The following is a 17,982-nucleotide window of genomic DNA, read 5'->3' on the forward strand; positions in this document are numbered from 1 at the left end:
AGTCCCCACAAAGGACGGTGTTCTCCCACTGTAAGAGCAAAGCTCTTGGGAATCACGGGAATGACTCACGCTAGACCCTCCTGTACAGGATCCAGTTCTGCATCACTGTAATATATTTGGGGAAGAGCTGAGATCTGCTGACATCCTCTGAAAGCAGCTGGACACATTACGCCTTGCAGAATAGGTTCTTAACTGCTTGCTGTCCTGTCTCCCTGCTCTATTTGTAGCATGATTCAGAGGTTGAAAATATGCTCTGGCTTTGCTTTGGAATCGCTCGAGCCTTGTAGATGCTTTGGTGCTGAAGCCGTACATCGCTTTGTTCTTCAATGGTTATTACTCCCAGGAAATCTTTGCTCCAGGGACAATCCTGCGTTCCCTGGCACGTTCAAGGCAATACATCCTCCCTCCTTTAAGCCCTGAGCAGGCATGTACAGTAATCCTAGGTGGTACTGCTGAGGTTAGTTAATGAACTGGAGAGCTGGGCTTGCTCTGCCCTACACAGAGCACCGATATGAGGTGTTTAGCATTCTAGTTAATATTTTTTTTAATTAAGAAAGTAAGCCCAGTGATGGCTTAGCAAGGTAATAGCAAGCTATTAATCCATAACTTGTACATCAAACATTAATTCTAGCTTAAGTCAACAGCTGTTCCCTAGAGTTCTTCAATGTTTAGGTGGTGACAGCCTTTAGACAAATAACATGGTCACAAATAACTCTTGCCAGGGAGGCCCAGCACTGGGTGGGTATGTTTGGAAGATGGCTTCATTGCTTACTATCTGAGAAAGTCCTTCCTGAGGAGGGACGTGAGCCCTGAGTGCAAGCGACAGCAAAGCCGCTACCTGGAAACCTGAGAACCAATGCAGAGGACCTTGTACCCAAATACCGTGAGCAGGACGGGAGCATCAGAGAGCACTACTGGATTTACAGGGAGGCGGCACCTTCCTTGGGCCATTAGATGTTAAAAGTCACAGTGGGAAGGCTGGCGCGTTGGCAAAGCCATTAAACCCTGCAGTTTATTGAGCAGATGGCAAGGAAGACTCAGAGGAAATATCTATTTAGCAGAGCTGTGATAGCTAGACATACACAGGCTGGGAGACCTCCAGCTTTTCTAGGCAATACCCTCTCTCCCTCCCTCCCTTGCTCCCCATATTGCTTCTGGCTAAGACGTGATGCCTGAAGGCACATTCTGCTTTATGTGCTGACATGTGTCTTCTTTCGCTTGTTTATTATTTTAAGAATATCCATGATTTCCTAGATTGCTTGTCCCACATTGGGAAATCCTGGCCCTCGGTGGGCTAGCTCCCAAAGCGAGAGATGTCAGATGAGGAAAGCGCCCATGCAGAGCCAAAGGGAACAGAGAGCGGGGCCAAAGAGCCGGCAGTGCCTGGCAGAGCCACCTCTTCCCCTCCACAGGGCCTGTCCCGGCTCACTCGCTGCCCGCAGGAGATTCGAGACTCTGGCACTAGCTATTTAGCTGCAGTCAGACAAAACTGCACTGCTTCCCTTGCAGCAATTCACTGAGAAACCGTAAATTAAGAAGTGCCCATCTTATGTCTGAGGCATGCGCCAGATTGCAAAGGCAGTGTTAAAAATACCCGTCTGAGGAGTGTCAGGAAAGAGAACATGGGGAATAGAGGAAAATCCTGGACTTCTGTCCAGTTTATGCAGTTTTCCAGCTGCCTTTCCTTTGGGGCTTCTCGCTTCACAGTGATTTGTGATGTTTAGGATTGAATGTAAATGGTTTTCTGCACAGCCCAGCTACTCTGTTGCTTGAACATTGCAATGGTCAGAGGAAGGATGGTGATGGCCCATTTAGTCATCCCAGCATCACCAAGCAAGTCTCTCCAGGGACACCTAGTGAGGCCTTGCTCACTGGGAGGCTGAAGCAAGTTATCTACCCTCTTTTAATCTTCAGCTGCCCAGAGGATGCCTCGACAGGGCAGCAGCAACAAATAAGCTTGTGCTTCACATGATATCAAACACAATTTTGTCCAAAATATTAATAATTTTTCCCTCTCACCCATTACAGTCCACACTCTTCCTACTCATCCATTTTGAGAACTATATTTAAAGTAACTAAAGGAGAGTTCTGGATTGATGCCACTGGAACATTCACCAATAAATCAGTTTTCCTCTGTCATCAAGTCAGGCTGCTGGGTTGTGCTTTACACCAACACCCAGGAGACTTTGGGGGGCTGCTAAGGCCTGTGAAAGGATGCAACCAAATGCAAGCAAATGCAAGCAAATCCGTGTATACCATACAACAGGGAACTTATGGGAAGTGTCCACAGGTCTGCGTTTCCAGCAGAAAAATCTCAGAGGTTTATTAATTGGCCATGCTGAAAAACCCTGGCACAGAGTTTAAGGCAGCAATGTGATTTAGCTGCCAGTGCTTTGTGCTAATACAAATCCCCATCTAGGACTTGAATTCTGAGCTATAGATTATGGAAACGGCTCTAGGGGACACAGCCTGTCTGCAAGAGCCACTCACTCTGCAAATGTAATTGCTTCAAATATAAGCCCCCCATGCGGAGCTGCATGCAGTGCTACATAGCCATGAGAAATCTTGGAGGGGACTCTCAAATATCTCATTGGTAAAGTTTAGTCAGTAATGAGGGTGGTTAAATTTCTACGTACCCTCTATTCTAAGAAAAAAAAAAATTTCTCCCCTTACATCAGGAGGTGGTTTGTTTGTGCTGGAATGAGATTTCATTTGAAGGGGATACTCACGCTACCGGTAATCTATCTGGAACAAAGGAAATGAGAGGCCTCAGTCCCTTTCTCCTGAAAAACCATTCTGAAAGGTGCATTATTTCCTAAATGATTCCGTTCCTTCAAGGTAACATGTAATGACTTTATAATGGCACAGTGATTGTGGCCTATTTCTTCACAGAAAGAAAGGGTAACTAGGTCACGGAGAAACAGAAATGAAAAGGCGTTCAAGGCAGAAAATCAGAAAAATATATCCAAGCTGCCTCAGAAGGAGAAATATCTCTCCGCCTTTTGTTTACAGCCAAGGTTTTCAGCACTCCTACCCCAAAGTACCAGGGTAGCAGGAAGGGTGGGGTTTCGCTTCATTACCCTGGGGAATGTCTTTGGCTTGGACCTCAGTTCCAAGCTCGTTGCTGTGCCTAAAACAGGACCCAGGGGAATACCATTTGCTGCCACCATTTCCTTTTCCCAGCACTACCGTGACGGAGACAGGAGCTGACCTTGTTTCAGCGAGGCGCAGGGCCAGCTGAGGCTTTCTCTCTCCTTCACGTTGGCATGGTCAGCACAAAGGGGCTGTGCTCCCCTGGGTGTTGTGTCTCCCATTGTCTCACTGGTGTCTCCTTAGTCTTAATCAAGAGATCAGATTGCCTCTTGTATTCTTTTGGAACATATTCAACAGCAAGAAATATCACCTGCAGCAATAATCTGCCTCCAGAGACTCACTAACTGGAGAGCTTCCCTGAGTTCCCACACAGGTGCATCTGTGCACGCAGATACTACATTTTCCCAAAGAAGTGGCACTTCTGATCCTTGTTCCTATTTGTCTCAGTGGCCAACTCACTAACTCCAGTGAGAACAAGATCAGTCCCCTGAGATATACTCCAAGTGAAGAAAATAAGAGCATGAAGCTCATACAGGCACATACTTCCTTGGACGAGCTGCCAATACTAACTGCCAAAGTTTTATCAGACTCTTCTTGGCAAATAAGTCCCAACATGCCGAAGCTGCCATTAGGATCATTATATCTAGATGCACAGACTCCACGAGGGACGCTCCCTGGGGTAGCGCCCAGGAGGGGATGTTTTGGGATTTAAAAAATGAAGTAGCAATTTTAATTACTTTTGCCTTTTCGCACAATTTTTAATTAAGTCTGCAAATACTGGGTCACATTTTCTGCCCATCACATTGGCAGCTGCAACAGATACTCATGTCACTCTGTTTTTTCTTCTGCATTTAGGGCTTTCTGGAATACAGTAACAGGGAGAAATTATGCTGTTTTTACCACCAAACATCACTGCCTCCCTGGGAATAGCTGCGGAGTAATGCAGCTAAATCTGTCCGAGCTCCCACTTATTTCCATCCCCTTTCCAGGCACAGCGACACAGTTTAACAAACCCACTGGTGGCCCAGGAGGGCAATGAGGTGATTGATCTCTCAGAAAGGGAACTGGCTACGCATGGCTGGATGGAGCCGTTGGGAGGTTTAGCAAGGCCTGGGGGCTGATTCCTGTGACATGGGGAGGAAAGTCCGTGGCAACTTGAGATGGAGACTGAGGCTGTGCTGAAGGATTGAGAAATGAGAGAAAAGGAGCAGGAAGGGAACTATTCCCTTCGGAGATGAGATACCAGGGGACATGTTGAGCAGAAAGCACAAGTGACAGGCAGAACAGAAGCCCCTTTGTAAGTCAAGAGGCTGCAGAGTAAGGGGAATCCTCTTCCCTGCTCACCTTGGCTTTGTTGTCCATGGTAACAGCCAGCTGCATCCTCTTCCCCATTCTAAATGTGAACATATGATCTGCTTCCTCCTCCTCCTCCTCTTCCTCACTGCCAATGCCGAACCCAGGGCTCGTAGGACAGGGGCTCCCCCATTTCTCGCTCACCACCCTTTTGTCCTGGAAAACGAATCACTTCCGTTAGCAAATCCAGGCCCCTCGGCTCACCAATGCGATTCCCTTCCCCAAACACACCTGCACGTGAGCAGAGAGGCCAGCAACAGAAAAGGCAGGCCTTGCCCCGAGGAAGCTTTCTGTGCCCGGCGCAGTGCCATGACATTCCTAGGGAACAAGGGGCTCGTTGTCTGCTCAGCAGCAAAACCCACAATTACAGCGGGTCTGGAAAATCCTTTGCACTTACAAATCTGACATTTCAGACTAAAATGCCAGAGTTATAGGAAACAAATGTCATCCTCATCTCTTTCTGCAGCACTCTGAGTTAGATCGGGAAAGCCTAAGTCCTGATGGAGATGGCCTTGGAAGCCAAGTGCATGGCTCCTGAGGGTGGTGCTCACCATCGAGAGGGCTGGGCTATCTTGTCCATAGTGTTCAGTCTGGGTAATTGCATCTTTCAGGTCCTGTATGAGAGAAAAACGCGTGCAATAGCGCACCTCTGGAGAAAAGCAAGGGCCGGGGCGTGGTTGAGAAGTCAGCAACGCACTAGCTGGATCTAACAACCCAGGAGTGCTGACTGCACGGAAGGAGGGTGGGCTGGCTCAGCAAGTGCTGCACTCGCTCTGGCAGAGGACTTCACCCAGGAGTTACAGCAGGACTGGCGGGTGGTTTACCAAGCCCCACACTACCAGGAGGGGTGGACAGGGCTTGTCAGACACAGATTTGGTCCAGTTAAGAAGGAAGCCTGGGACTTGCAGCATTTGCCCCAGTTGTGGGAACTTCAAAGCAACCAAGGGCTACTTGTTTTGCTCAGTCACAAAGCCGAAGGAGACCATGACTTTGCCCAGCCTACAGGCATCCTCAGAGGCATTCCTGATGCCTCCAATGACACACATACACCTGATACGTTCTGTGTATGTATTTGCAGTGATGCTGACACCTAGGACCCATCCAGGGCCAAGCGTGCCTGTCCACACATTCATTCATTTGCCTGTTAATTCTGCGTACTTGGGTACGGGTGCCTGCACATGGCTGGGAATTTATGTGGATCAGCTAAAATCACTTTGAGCACACATCTCTGCAGAGTTTTTACATCCTTTTGCGAGGGCTTAGGAGCTATGTTCCATGCCTGAAAAAGCTTTGCTGTGGAGGCTGTCTCTTTCAGAAACGTCACTTTGCTGAGGCAGGACTGAGTGAGAGTTCGCCAGCGGTGAAGGAGAGGCAGCACTTACGTTGTGAGCCTTGGTGATGGTAATAGTGAGTCCATCCTGCTTGGGTCTCCTGGAGGTAACAGCCATTCCCTCCTGCTCAGCTCGCTTTTTGTCCTCTTCTATTTCCTGAAACATATATAGATCCTTATCATCAGCCTGGACCTGGATGTCTACAGATGTTATCCATTTTCTTGTTTAGGATTTCTCCTAAACGGACTACCTCCCCCTCTAAGGGGGAGTGGACCAACTCGTGTCCCATCCGTGTGCCCTTGGAAGGGGTCGCAGGCAGCTGTGACTTGCATTACCTGTCCCTGTGCCACAGGCACTTTAGTAAATCTCTTGTTGACTCAGGGTGCCCACTGTGGTCTCAGCACATGCAATGGGAAGCAAGCACAGAGTACAGGGCTCCCTTCCTGACAGGCAAGGAAGCTGACCAGTTTGAGGTTCGTGAAAGATTGGCTATAGGACACGTGGAGAGGCTGGAAGACACACCAGGCCTGCCGAAAGGGAGGGCTGTGCACAGGAGCCATGATCCCTGTGCCGATCTGGGGCTAGGGCATCATCTGTGGCCAAGGGATGGTGGCTGAGATCTGGCTATCTACTAGGCAGCTTCTTCCAGAAGCCAAGTGGTGGTGGCAGGTGGGTAGCATTTCATACAGAGGTAAGGGTTTCTCTCCCACAGCTGCTTGTGGCATTCAGCCTTTCCCATAGCTTTCCACTATGTACCACTTTTTGCTGCCACCAGAAAAGGTCCAAAATGGCACCTATGGTATCAAAGGAAAGGTCTTCTAAGCAAGACCCAGCCCAGAGCACCACTCAGTCTCTCAGCCCTGGATCCAAGACATGAAGCGTGCTCTGGGTTTTCGGGTTTTCAGCATGGCTTTTTGTCAAATTCGAGACTGCCCACCCAGCTGGCAAATGCTAAAGAGCCCCTAAAGCCAAGTGGCCTTGGGCACAGGCAGCAGAATGTCCCAGACAAGCCAAAGGGGATCCTTCTGCCAGGAGTACCCTCAGGCCATCCTGCTCTGTACTGCCGTATGCAGACAGTCATGGAGAAGGGTGAACAAATCCACAGAGAGAGAGCTCCAGGTTACCACAATGTCACCCAAACCAGCTCATACAAGCCAGGCTGGATATCTCCTTCAGGTCACTGGGTAGACTCTCTTGGCCAAGGCAGGATCAAAAAAACCGGGGGTGTAGCTGGAGTGCTTCCTCCTAATTCAGAGGGTAAGGCTGCAGTAACCAGCAGGCTGCTAAAGCCTTGATTTGCCTTCATCTTCCTTTTTTTCATGGAAAGTCTTTTGGACACCTCTGTGCTCCTCAGAAACACTGGGACCAGCCAGGGAAGAGCTTCAACCCATACCACTGCCCCGGTAGGGAAGATAAACCTATCAAATGTCTTGAAGATGCAACCTATGCATCCAAGAGGATAAGCATGAGGGACTGGGAAGGACAGATGGGGAAAAGGTCAGGGAATATGAGGTAAAGGGGTAGAAAAGATGTGATGCAGATAGAGGAAGATGGTAGGGCGAGAGGAGGTGCTGCAGCAGTGAGGCAAGCGTCAAGCAAGCCTGCTTTCCCATCCAATTCAGAAGCCGTAGCTAAAGGCAGAGCTCTGCCCACCTGCTCCGAATGTTTTCCGATATGAAAATGTTATCTGTATAACAAAGTCACTCCAACACTGCTGACCATTTTATTTATGCTATGAGCTGAGGACTCCAAAAGGGAGCTGGGGAAAGTCAGAACCTGCAGACTCACCTGGTATCGCCGTATGAGCGCTTCATTCTTTTTCCGCAAAGCCAAGATTTTCTTATCAAGTTCAACATCTTTCAGCTCTTTCTTCCTTAACACTGCATCATCCACAGCAGCATCCTGAAAACAGGAGGAGCAAAGCTATTCTCAGTCATCACACCAACAGGACGAAACCTGCTCCTTCCGCTTGCACAGGGACCTGGCCCGGGAAGAGTCTTTCCCCACCATTTCTTCCCTTGGTCGTCTGTTAAAAAGGATACTGTATCTTGTAAATTGACTTTTTCCTGACAGAATTGACCTCTTCTTTTCTTACAATTTTTGTTCAGCAATGAGGTAGTTAGAGCAGAAAGCTGATGTCCCACTTCGATGGCTGTCATTAGGCTCCAGAGTTAACACAATGCTCAGCTGCATGCAGTAAATGACACCTCTCCCTGCTGCTGGTTCAGGTGTTCTCAGGCACATCAGTTCCCCTCCATTTACATTCAGAGAGCACCTTGGTTACCACAGAAGATAATAAATCGGATTTTTTAAATTCTAGTAGCAGCAGTGTCTAGCAAAAATTAATGCCGATGAGTATCAACTCACTGCAGCAAGCTGATCCATATCGTCTCGACTCTGCCTGGTGTTTGCATGAAGAGCAAGGTGGCAAGGCTGAGATCTCTAAGGCACTACAGGTTTATTTTTAAACAGTGTTTTTGTGCTCTCCTTATCAACATGGCATCTGCATGCTGCAGAGATCTCATATTCCCTCTCCTTCACTCACACAGAGAGCTGGGTAAGACAAAGTGAGACTGAGGAGGGGAGGAAAGGAACACCAAATCTCTGAGCAGGCATTGCATGCCTGGATACCTATTTTGCTGACATCGCAACTCTAATCACCAACAGGCTACCCCCAGCCTGCCGCCTTTGCCATTTGGCTCTGTGCAGTAAATCTGCTGCAGGAGCACTGCAGCAAATCCAGCTGCTGTGCACGATGCATATTGCCCACAGCGCCGGGAAAGTTTGGAGGAACCGAGAAGCAAATGTAACGAAACCCTCACCCATCTCGCTACAACTAGACGTTGCTCCTGTGGGTGGCTCTCAGGGTTGTGTCCCTATGAAGCGGAAATAGCCAGCGCGGGGCGGGAAGCATATTGACGGTCCCCAAGGTCTGGTGAAGAGGTTTGTGTGTGCCAAGGTCCTCTGGGGCCAGCATTGCCTCCCTGCGGCTCTGGTGCTGCACTGCCTGTCCTGGCCCCATCCTCACCCTGGTCCTGCCGGGGTCTCTGGGGCTGGTATCGGACCCTGCTCCAGGGCACCTCAGCCCCCAGCCATACCCCAGGGGCAGGGAGAGGGACCTGCCCAGGGGAAAGCTGTGCCCCACCTTCAACCCCAGCCTCGGAAGCTTTCCCAGCCCCAGCCCGGTCCTAACCTGACAGCCGCTACGAGCCTGATCCTAAAACCACCCCAGTTGCATGGGTATACTGGGCATAACTGGTGAGGTTTCAGTAGCGGGGAGGAGGCTGCGGGGTGCCCTGTGAGGGGGGAGGCCACGGACTGCCCCCAGCTGGTTGCAGCCGGTTCCAGCCGGCTCCCCCACAGGCCTCCCGCCAAAACTCAGCCAATCAGGGGAGTCCGTGGGGCCTCTGAGCCTATCAGGGGAGTCCGTGGCGCCCCTGAGCCATCAGAGGAGCGAGGCGCCTCTGCACCCCTCAGGGGAGGCAATGGCGTCTCTGTGGAAACGTATTCAAGAGAAAAGGGGGAAGGAGGCCAGAGCAGGAGGAGAAGAAAAAGGCCCTGCTGGGAGGAAGAGGAGGAGAGTGGTCCACCTGAGCGGGGACCCTTGAGGGGTCCCCTGGCGGGGGAGCCACCAGGCGTGAACCTCTATCGCCGGCGCTGCCCTCGCCTCGCCGAAGGGACGGGGAGCCCCGTGCTGAGGGGGACGGAGAACAAAAAAACGGGGGGGGAGTGGTGCTGGGAGGGAAACAGGGGTGTTTTTCTTAAGAGTGTGTTTCTTTGGTTTTATTTTTCTTTAAAACCAGAATCAGTCGTTAACAGATGACTAACTGGCAAATAAAATTAATTAAAATTCCCCGTAACGGTAAAGTGTTTTTGCTCGCGATGCATGGGCAAGGCATGTTTGTTACCCATCCCCATTGGCTTCCTATCAAATTCCTCATAAAAACACCACGACCCTCAAGACAGCTGTCGCTTTCCCATTTTCACGGGAGCGAATCGCCGCTGCATCCCTGCCGGTGAGTATTTCTGCTGCCCTCGGTTCTTCGGGGCTGACGGCTCCCGGCTGTGCCCACCCCAAGGGCAAAATCCCCAGCAGCATCCTCCACTGCAGGCTCTGTAGCATTCAAGGCTGGGAAGAGCTTCTGCACAGGCAGAAGGGGTTTGTCCGTCATTAATCATGACATAGCAGGTGTGACCTCCTTCAGGGAAGGATACGTCAGGGGCCAGCCACGGCAGCTGGGGACACGGGATCTGGGTCTGACGCCCGCCGTGTCCTGGGTGCCTTCCTGCGGGCGGTGAGGCAGGGAGCCAGGCTCCCCAGGGTCCAGCCGCGAGGGCTTGCAAAGCCCTCCTCCTGCGAGGAGGGAGTTTCTCCTGGATACCTCAGATGCCTTTTGCCTGGTCCTAATTAGGTCACCAGAGGAAAAACCGGAGCAGTGGAGGTCCGGAGGAGGGGATGGAGGGATGCTGCCTAACACAGCCCTTCTTAAACTGAGCAAACATGCAGTGAGAAGCCCAAGGCTTGATGGCAAAGAGTGGAACCACGGATGCTATAGCCCAGGGGAGGGACAGCCTCTGACTCTGCTCCATGTTCCCAGTAAGTTTGTGAACTTTACCCAGCGATGTACAGGGGCTCCAGCCTCCTGAAGGTGTATTTGTTTATCGTGTGACAATGTATTGAATGATGCGGAATTAAGGTGCCGTGAACCTTACCCTTGATTTCTTGTGTGTCATGTAGCATTTCACCAGGATGGGAATATCCTGCCCATTTGAAAGCACAGGATTTTAGATGAGCTGCAGGACTTAACTCCTTAACATGGGAAGGTTTTCAGCTACCTGGGAGACGGACACCAAGTAAGAATGTGGGCACATTTCATCAGCTGACCCTTCAGAAAATAATTCCCAGAAAATAATGGGAATTCAGCCACGGCTTAGCATCACTGCTCTTCAAAAAGGGCCTCCCGGGAACCAGGGCTGCAAATCTTCCGCTGTGTGCATGGCCAGAGCTCGCCTTCGAAGGAAGGGATCCAGCTGCTGAATCACCGCACATCCCTGCAATGCTAGGTCTTCCTTTCAAGGGCTTTACATGAAAAAAACCCAAAGCTACGTTTCAGCTCTAAGCAAGCAGATCTGTGGTTGATCTGCAAAGAACAGGGCCACGGATGGGGGGAGAAGTCTGCCTAGGTAGTGTTTTTGGAGAAAAGGGACTAAAGGTTGAAAACATGATACCATCACAGAGGAGGTGTGCTGGATATCGGAAACCAGAGAGGGGAAAGGCAGGAGAACCGGTTTGCTGAAGTAGACCTCAGATCCCGCACAAGTGCATCTTCACCCGTACCCCCACAGAGGGGTATTTTATCAGTGCTGATTTAACAGCCCTTGACGAGGGCCGCTCTGCCAGGACACAGGCACGCATTGGTGTTCAGGTGGAACAACAGGGACATTTAAACCACCTCCACACATTCTCCTGCTGGACAATGGGATTTTGTCAAGGTCTGCAGGAGAATGAAACACACTTTTCCATTGCCATCCATCATCTGGGTACACGACAGGTGAGTATATTGTATATGTGGGTGGATACACTTTCATGGACATTTTGCAAGACTGATTAAAGCCGAATTCAGTGTTTACCTGAACAGAAGCTATTCTGTGAGCACTAAATTGGCAGGTTTGCTGTTTGCCGAATGCTGGGGTGTTGGCTGCTTGAGGGTGGGATCAAAGTGGTGCATGCCCTCAAACACACCCCTTTCATCTTCAAATTCCTTTGAAGGAGGACTGACAGAGCTGCCGGCTCAGGAAGAATTTAAAAATTCCTGCAGAGATTGTATTTGTGCTCTTCTCTTTTCAAAGGCAAAAGATGGAAAAGACCTGTCAGGCCGCTCTCCCTCTCCGCGCGAGACTGCACATTTGTCAGCGTTTTGTCTACGTTGCAACACAGCTAGTGCGGGGGGGAGGGGGGTCTTTCCATTTCCAGCTAAAAACAAGTCACTGGAAGGAAAGTTTTGCTGGTATTCAGCACTTCTCCTCCCCTTTATTAATGAAGCCTATTAACATATTTCTCTCTGCACGATCTGTTTCAGCAAGTGCTGGGGAGCTGCGGATGAGAGGTGGTCCCTTGCCCGCATACCCTGGGGCACAGAGCAGCCCCACTGCACACAGAAGCGCCGAGCAGCATTTCGAGCCCCCGCACCGGCTCGCAGGGGCTCACCCATTGTACGGTTAAGCCAAGTCAGCATTTGCTCGTCAGCCGCCGCTCCGAGCCAGCCGATAACAGGGGGACGTGCCCTCTCCTCCGCTTCTGGAATGAATCCGCCACCACAGCCCATGCTGAAGCTGATGCTCAGGATGAAAAGTGGCTACACCGTGCCCTCCCCAGAGTAAAGCTCTTCCGGGGAGCCAAGGTGCCCGTATGTCACAGCGACGGGAGAGTTATAAATGGCTTTGGCAGAACAAACGTGTGATGGCTTTGAATCAGAAAGCAGCCGAGCCCGATGCCTCCTAGATAGCAAGGCAGAGCAATGAAGCCGCAGAACGGGAGGCCTCTTTCTATTGCAAATAAAAATGTCACAAAAGGAGAAATGGAAAGCGAGCGGCTTTGTGCTTCAATTAAATGATGACATCTCGTTCTGTCATACCCCCCACTCCTAAGTGGCACACACACTTGCTACGCAGCTCATCAGGGGCTGGAGGGACGCCTCGCTCCAGACTGTCTCTGCGTGCAGTGCTTTCCCGTATACTTCTACAATCGCCTGCTTCTACACCGAGAGACCTCAGAGGCAGCAGGGTTGGAAAAGCGAGAAAGACAGAAGGTGGGGGGGAGGGAAGAGGAGCAGGGCCCTTAGCTAACACTCTTCTGTGTAAGCAAATGCATCGGCTCTTTTTAAGAAATATCCCCTGGCTTGACAGCTGCAGCTGAAACCCTTGCTGGGATAGGCAACATCCAGCAACAGCAAACTGCCTGGGTTTCTGTTTGTTATCTACCCCAATCTCCCACCCTCCCGGGAGACACATTGTCCTGAGCCAGCCACCGCAACCTGTCCCGGCGACGGACATGCAAACCCCGGCACCCAAAATCCACCCCCCCCGGCACCCCCCCTCGATGCGGCACAGCTTGTTTGCTCCCCGCGCCTGCTGGCAGTCAGGCGAGGGAAAAAAACACAAAGCAACAACCACCAAAAGGCCACCCTGAAGGAAGCGAGTGCAAGTCGTTTTGTGGCCTTTTTGGGTGAGGGACCCCACCGCCCCGCGCCCCTCCCAGGCCCCAGAAAGGCAGCACTCACAGCTCGGTGCATGTTGGACATCGGCGGCAAAGCCCGGCAGATTCCAGAGCAGAGCTAAAAGAGGAGAGCCATCAGACGGCCTTTCTCAGCACTGGTTGCACAGCATACAAGATCATGTTTTGATTACAAAAGCCTCGTCTGGGCTCCCAGCCAAGAGCACTGGCTGCCTAATATACCAAGCACAGACAGGGTTTTGAGTGCCTGTGTCCTCCTCTCCAATCTCACTCTCTTTTTAAAAGAAACACTCCCCCTTTTCCCCCCTCCTGACTCCTTTTAACTTCCTGATGCCACAAGCCCTCGTTCAAAGTGGGGAAAGCCGGGCGAACAATGAAAAATGGATCAGGCAAACAGCTTGACTTCACTTCGTGGCCATTCATGGGGTCGTGTTATTTGTTATGCATGGCTAGTTGCACGCCTGGCGGGGGATCGGGAAAATATCTGGGGTCCTGAATGTCTTGTCAGTGCCAGTATGTGCATGAGCCTTCGTGAGAAAACAAGTGCCAGATTTGCCTTTTTCTGTCTAATTCCAGTATTATCTGGGAATGATTTCCCCATTTTTAAAATGTGCCTTTCTTTCAGAGAGGGAGCAGAAGCAATGCTGTGGGGTGGGCATTACCAGTGGCACCATGACTAGCAGAAAGCACATAGTCAAAGGAGAGGGCCCCCCAGCAATCCCCCATCTGAAAGCTGCCAAAATGACCCCCAGAAGAGTCACAAATAGCGGGGCTTTGAGAAAACAGGCAGCATTTGTCTGCTGCGGTCTCAGGTTGCCACACTCATACCCTTATCTCAGCACCATGTCCTGGCTGTGTGCTACGTCCTCCCTCAACGCAGACTGGCTGCCCTTCCCCTCAACCTCCGAGGGACCCAAATCAGGCAAGAGATGAACAGGAGATGGAAGCACACAGGGGACTGTTTCGTTGCCCAAGGACTGATGCACACCCCAACATTAATGAGGGCCCTGCTATGTTCGTACATTGCAGCACTGAAAAAGGAGCAGGTCTGATGCTGGTACCTATCCCCTCTAAGACCTTTGAGCAAGTCAACCGTTCACAAAACCCAAGAAGTTCAAACAGAAATCCAGCGTGGTTCAAGGGAAGCCTTCAAAAGAACTCTGAATTTGGCCTCTCCTCTGCATATAACTCTAGCTACTGAAGATCAGGGCTAAGGCACCAAAGGACCTGGAAGCATGGCTTAGTAAAAGCGCTTGGAGGGAAAGACTGACCCATATTAATTAGTAGCTACTCAAATGATGAAAGGAAATTGAAACCATTTCCCAGGCAGTGCCTCTGGGTTCAGGCTTGACGAAGTAAATGAAGACTGCTGTGGATGGAAAATTGGGAAAAAAGACACAAGAGCTTTGCTAGAGCCCGAGTGCTTGGCAAGAGGTTTGTGATGGACAAACCTGTGCAGGAGGTGTGGAGCCACGCGGAGCTTTTCCTTGCCCTGGGAACACAGGGGAGCTGGGAGGATGGTGCTGCCTTGGGTTTCCAAGGTGGCACAGTCCCTTGTGAGGGTGGAGTGATGGCCCATTTTTGGTTGGGCTGGTGGCTGCAGGGACAAGGTCAGCCCTAGCAGATGCTGCTGGGCTGAGTCAGGGAGTCAGTGTTCATAGAAACACTTTTTCCAGCAACGGTGCATTATCCTGTTTGTGTGGTGGCCATGTTCCTGGGCTCCAGGAGTCTGCACACGCTGTGAACGCTCGGATCCAGGTTAACACAAAGACCCACACCATTATCCCGGGTTCTTTGCAGAGTGCAGGGTAAACACCATGTGCAGCGGGGTCCTCTGTGCTACTCACGGATCACAGTAGCTAAGGGACCATGTCATGCCCAGGTTATCAAAGCGTAAGCTAAGTACTCGCAAGGAGTTTCTACAGACCTCATAGCCATGGCTCCTAAGTCTCTGCTGTTATCAATGGTGTGGCCAAGACCTTCCAGCAATGAGCAATGCCATGAGCAGGCATGAAGAGCCCCAAAATACCTTTGTTTTTGCTAATGTCTCTGGAGAGCTGCAGTTCCCTCCAGGGCAGCGTTGGCTACTCCACTTCCCTCAACACAAACAGCTGACATTTCTCAGCTGTCCTTTACCATGTCTGAGTCACACAAATGACAAGCAACTACTTCTCCATCGTTATGTGAGACCGGTGAGAAGATGAATGCTCGGTTAACTCTGTGGACACAGAAACCCGGGGGCAAAAGGGCCCAGTCAAGGGAGCAGCATCTACAGCTTCAGCAGTGGGGCAGAACGGGTTGGTCTGGGAATCTGTTTGTGCTCTTGGGACTCTCACATGATGTAGAGAGCCGAATCTTATAAATATGCTGAGATTTATGGGGTTATATACGTGCACATATGTTTGCTTATACCTGGTGTCATGGCCAGAAAGGGTTGCAATAACACCAAGGCTGTCCTCAACTTGAGGGCTTGCTCTGAACTGTCAAAAACTCTGATTTGCAATTAAGTGCAGTGTCATTCCCGAGATTAGCACTGCCTTCCCGTGGGGTCCATGCCCACCTCAGCGTAAGGGTCCTCCAGGACCATCATCCTGGCACCAGGGAGCACCAATACCCAGAGGTCTGCCACTTGGGAAGGAGAAGAGCCAAGATGGTCCCCAGTCTCCTGCTCCAGTGAGAAGGGCATGTTGGCTGCATTTGGGGGGTCCTGCAGGACCTCAGGGCACACTGAATCTTGTTCACATGGGCACCCCCACCTCGGTGGCTGAAGCACATCAATTCTGCTCTCTCAGGCAATTGGTGGCAGCTATTTCCCTGCATGCAGCAACTTGACAGAGCACTTCAGTCAGCGAGTGTGTATTACATCCATGTGCAACAGGAAGGACATTTAGAGAAACCAGCTTAATTACTCACCCAGGAATTTGTCCACCACCCCCAGAGTTAATCCCTTTATTATTCTAAAATTGCCAAAAGACCTTTAATAGGCAGGATGGCCTGATTCTGGGCTCTTTATTGTGCTCTGGCTGCTGTGGACTGGCTTGTGCCATCTCTGAAGCCTATTCAGTGCAGAAGCCGTGGGGCATAACCAGCGTAGATACCCCAGGTTGGCTCTGCAGTTTCTGCTTCACGGAAAGGGGATGTATCAACTCTTGCTAACTATTGGCAGCCCCTGAAGGAGCAGTCCCTGGAGTGGACAGCAGCTTGCCTTCAGGAAAGCCTGAAAGCTGGAGGAATCAAGAGGTCGTACGGGGATTTTTGCAGCGTTGCCCTGCCGGGGCTGGGCTCACAGAGGCTCAGCTGACCTCCCTTAAGCACAGCCTCCAGCTGCCTACTTGGTGCCCCTGCTCTCCACTCAGGGCAAAGTTTGCTGGAGATTTTGCTGGGGCAGAGGAAGGAAATCAGAGCAATGACGTGTCCATTTTGTGCTCGTGACGGTGAAATAGTCCCTTTCTCTAGCTGTGCGCTGCAAAGCCTCTCCCTAACCAGTTTCAGCACAAAGAACCATCTCTGACAAGAGTCTATAATCTCCCCGCTCCGGAACAGCATTCAGCAGCTTGCAGAAAGTATTGCCCCACATTTTGACAGCAAGACTATATGTTTCTTCTCTGTCTCTCTGCCTTACACAGAGGCTGAAGGAAAGAGTCCGATCCCTCAATAAACCCAAACCTCACTGCCCCGAGAAGCATTCCTGGCATCTCTTCATCAGCCTTTCCACCAGCAGGAACTGCCTTGGCTTGAAACCCTCCTTCCTTTTCCTTCTGCACTCAGTGAAACTCCTCCAAAGCCACTCAGTCCCATGCTGCCACTTTTCCCAAGTGCACTTCACCCATCTTCATCCTGGCTTCTCTCCATTTTTTGCATGACCGCTATTTAGTCAACAGATGGCACTCGGTAACTGCTGGGAGAAGCTGGGAGCCAGCTGCCAGAAAGCCCACTGTAGAAGGAGCTTGAAGTCTGGCTGCTTTGTGAGGCTGCTTTTATATCGTGTATCGGGACTGCAGATAAGCCACAGGGCCGAGTTTCGGAGGCTCTCCTGCATACTGCCATATGCAGCAATGAACTCTCAGATCACGCTGCCCGAGGCTCCTGAGCAGAACTACCCACCCCTCTCCAGGCCTGTCGGATAGAGGGAGGGATGGGAACATGCAGTATATCAAAGAAGAGTTTCCTGGCGGCCTGGAGGCGTCTTTCATATCAACCACAGAGCAAACTTCCCTGCAATAAGCAAACTCCTCTACGGCCTCCCTTGGTTACCCCCTGCTCTGATCCTTCGGCCAGCTGCAACTGCAGGATAAAAAGGCATTTGAGGCGTTTCCTCCAGCCAGACGGGAGAAAGGTCAGCATATTCCCCAGACTGGGAGGAGGGACCAGCCAGAAACCTTAAATGGGCTTCAGCTGGAGAGACTCATAGGGATCAAAGGACTGCTGAGACATTCATTTTTAAATGTATCAATATACAATTAAAATGAAAACTACCAAAGCTAGTTAAAGGATATAATGGCAGCTCGGTCCTGCTGAAAATCAGTGCAGATCACAGCTGCCTGTTGGTACTTCCCATAGCGATACCAATCACAGCACCAGCACAGAAACCTCTCAGGACGTGCAGAGCAGCCCTGTTCCCGTTGGAGGACAAGTTTGTCCCCTCTTTTCCCCCTCCCTGCGCATCATCCCAGGCTGCAGGTTCTTGTCCCAAGTCCTGTGGATGAGATCTGTGCCGCGTTTAATGCCACCTTGAATAACTCATGATCTCATCACCTCACCTGACATTTTCTGCTCCTGAAAAACTTGTAATTCTAGTGTGGGGCCTCTGAAGTAGTTATAGGCTGAGGGAACGATAAGAGGATCTGTCCTCTTAGTTCTTCCCGCTTCCAGACCTGCACAGCAGGGCCAACTGCAGGTTTGCTGACCCCATTTGCTACCCCAGCCTTCAGATGTAGGACACATGACCCAGCCTTGGGAAGGGTGCCAGGC

At 50.9% G+C, this 17,982-nt stretch overlaps 1 protein-coding gene across 3 annotated transcripts in view; it reads right to left on the minus strand.

Annotated features, from left to right (window-relative positions):
- CCDC9B (coiled-coil domain containing 9B) overlaps positions 1-13,309 on the minus strand; it is a 51,381-nt gene extending 38,072 nt beyond the window's left edge. For 2 of the 3 annotated variants that reach the window (XM_075162822.1, XM_075162821.1), the window contains exons 1-5: positions 13,058-13,280; positions 7,566-7,679; positions 5,829-5,933; positions 4,998-5,060; positions 4,438-4,602 (exon numbers count right to left, since the gene is read on the minus strand). In XM_075162822.1, the coding sequence (XP_075018923.1) occupies positions 4,438-4,602; positions 4,998-5,060; positions 5,829-5,933; positions 7,566-7,679; positions 13,058-13,078 (468 nt within the window). In that variant the 5' untranslated portion in view covers positions 13,079-13,280. Of the gene's footprint in view, positions 1-4,437; positions 4,603-4,997; positions 5,061-5,828; positions 5,934-7,565; positions 7,680-13,057 lie in introns of all 3 variants that reach the window. The other variant, XM_075162823.1, reaches the window with a different exon arrangement.
- Between the last annotated feature and the right edge of the window lie 4,673 nt (positions 13,310-17,982).

The sequence above is a fragment of the Calonectris borealis genome, chromosome 14 (assembly GCF_964195595.1).
Source record: "Calonectris borealis chromosome 14, bCalBor7.hap1.2, whole genome shotgun sequence".
NCBI classification, from domain to species: Eukaryota; Metazoa; Chordata; class Aves; order Procellariiformes; family Procellariidae; genus Calonectris; species Calonectris borealis.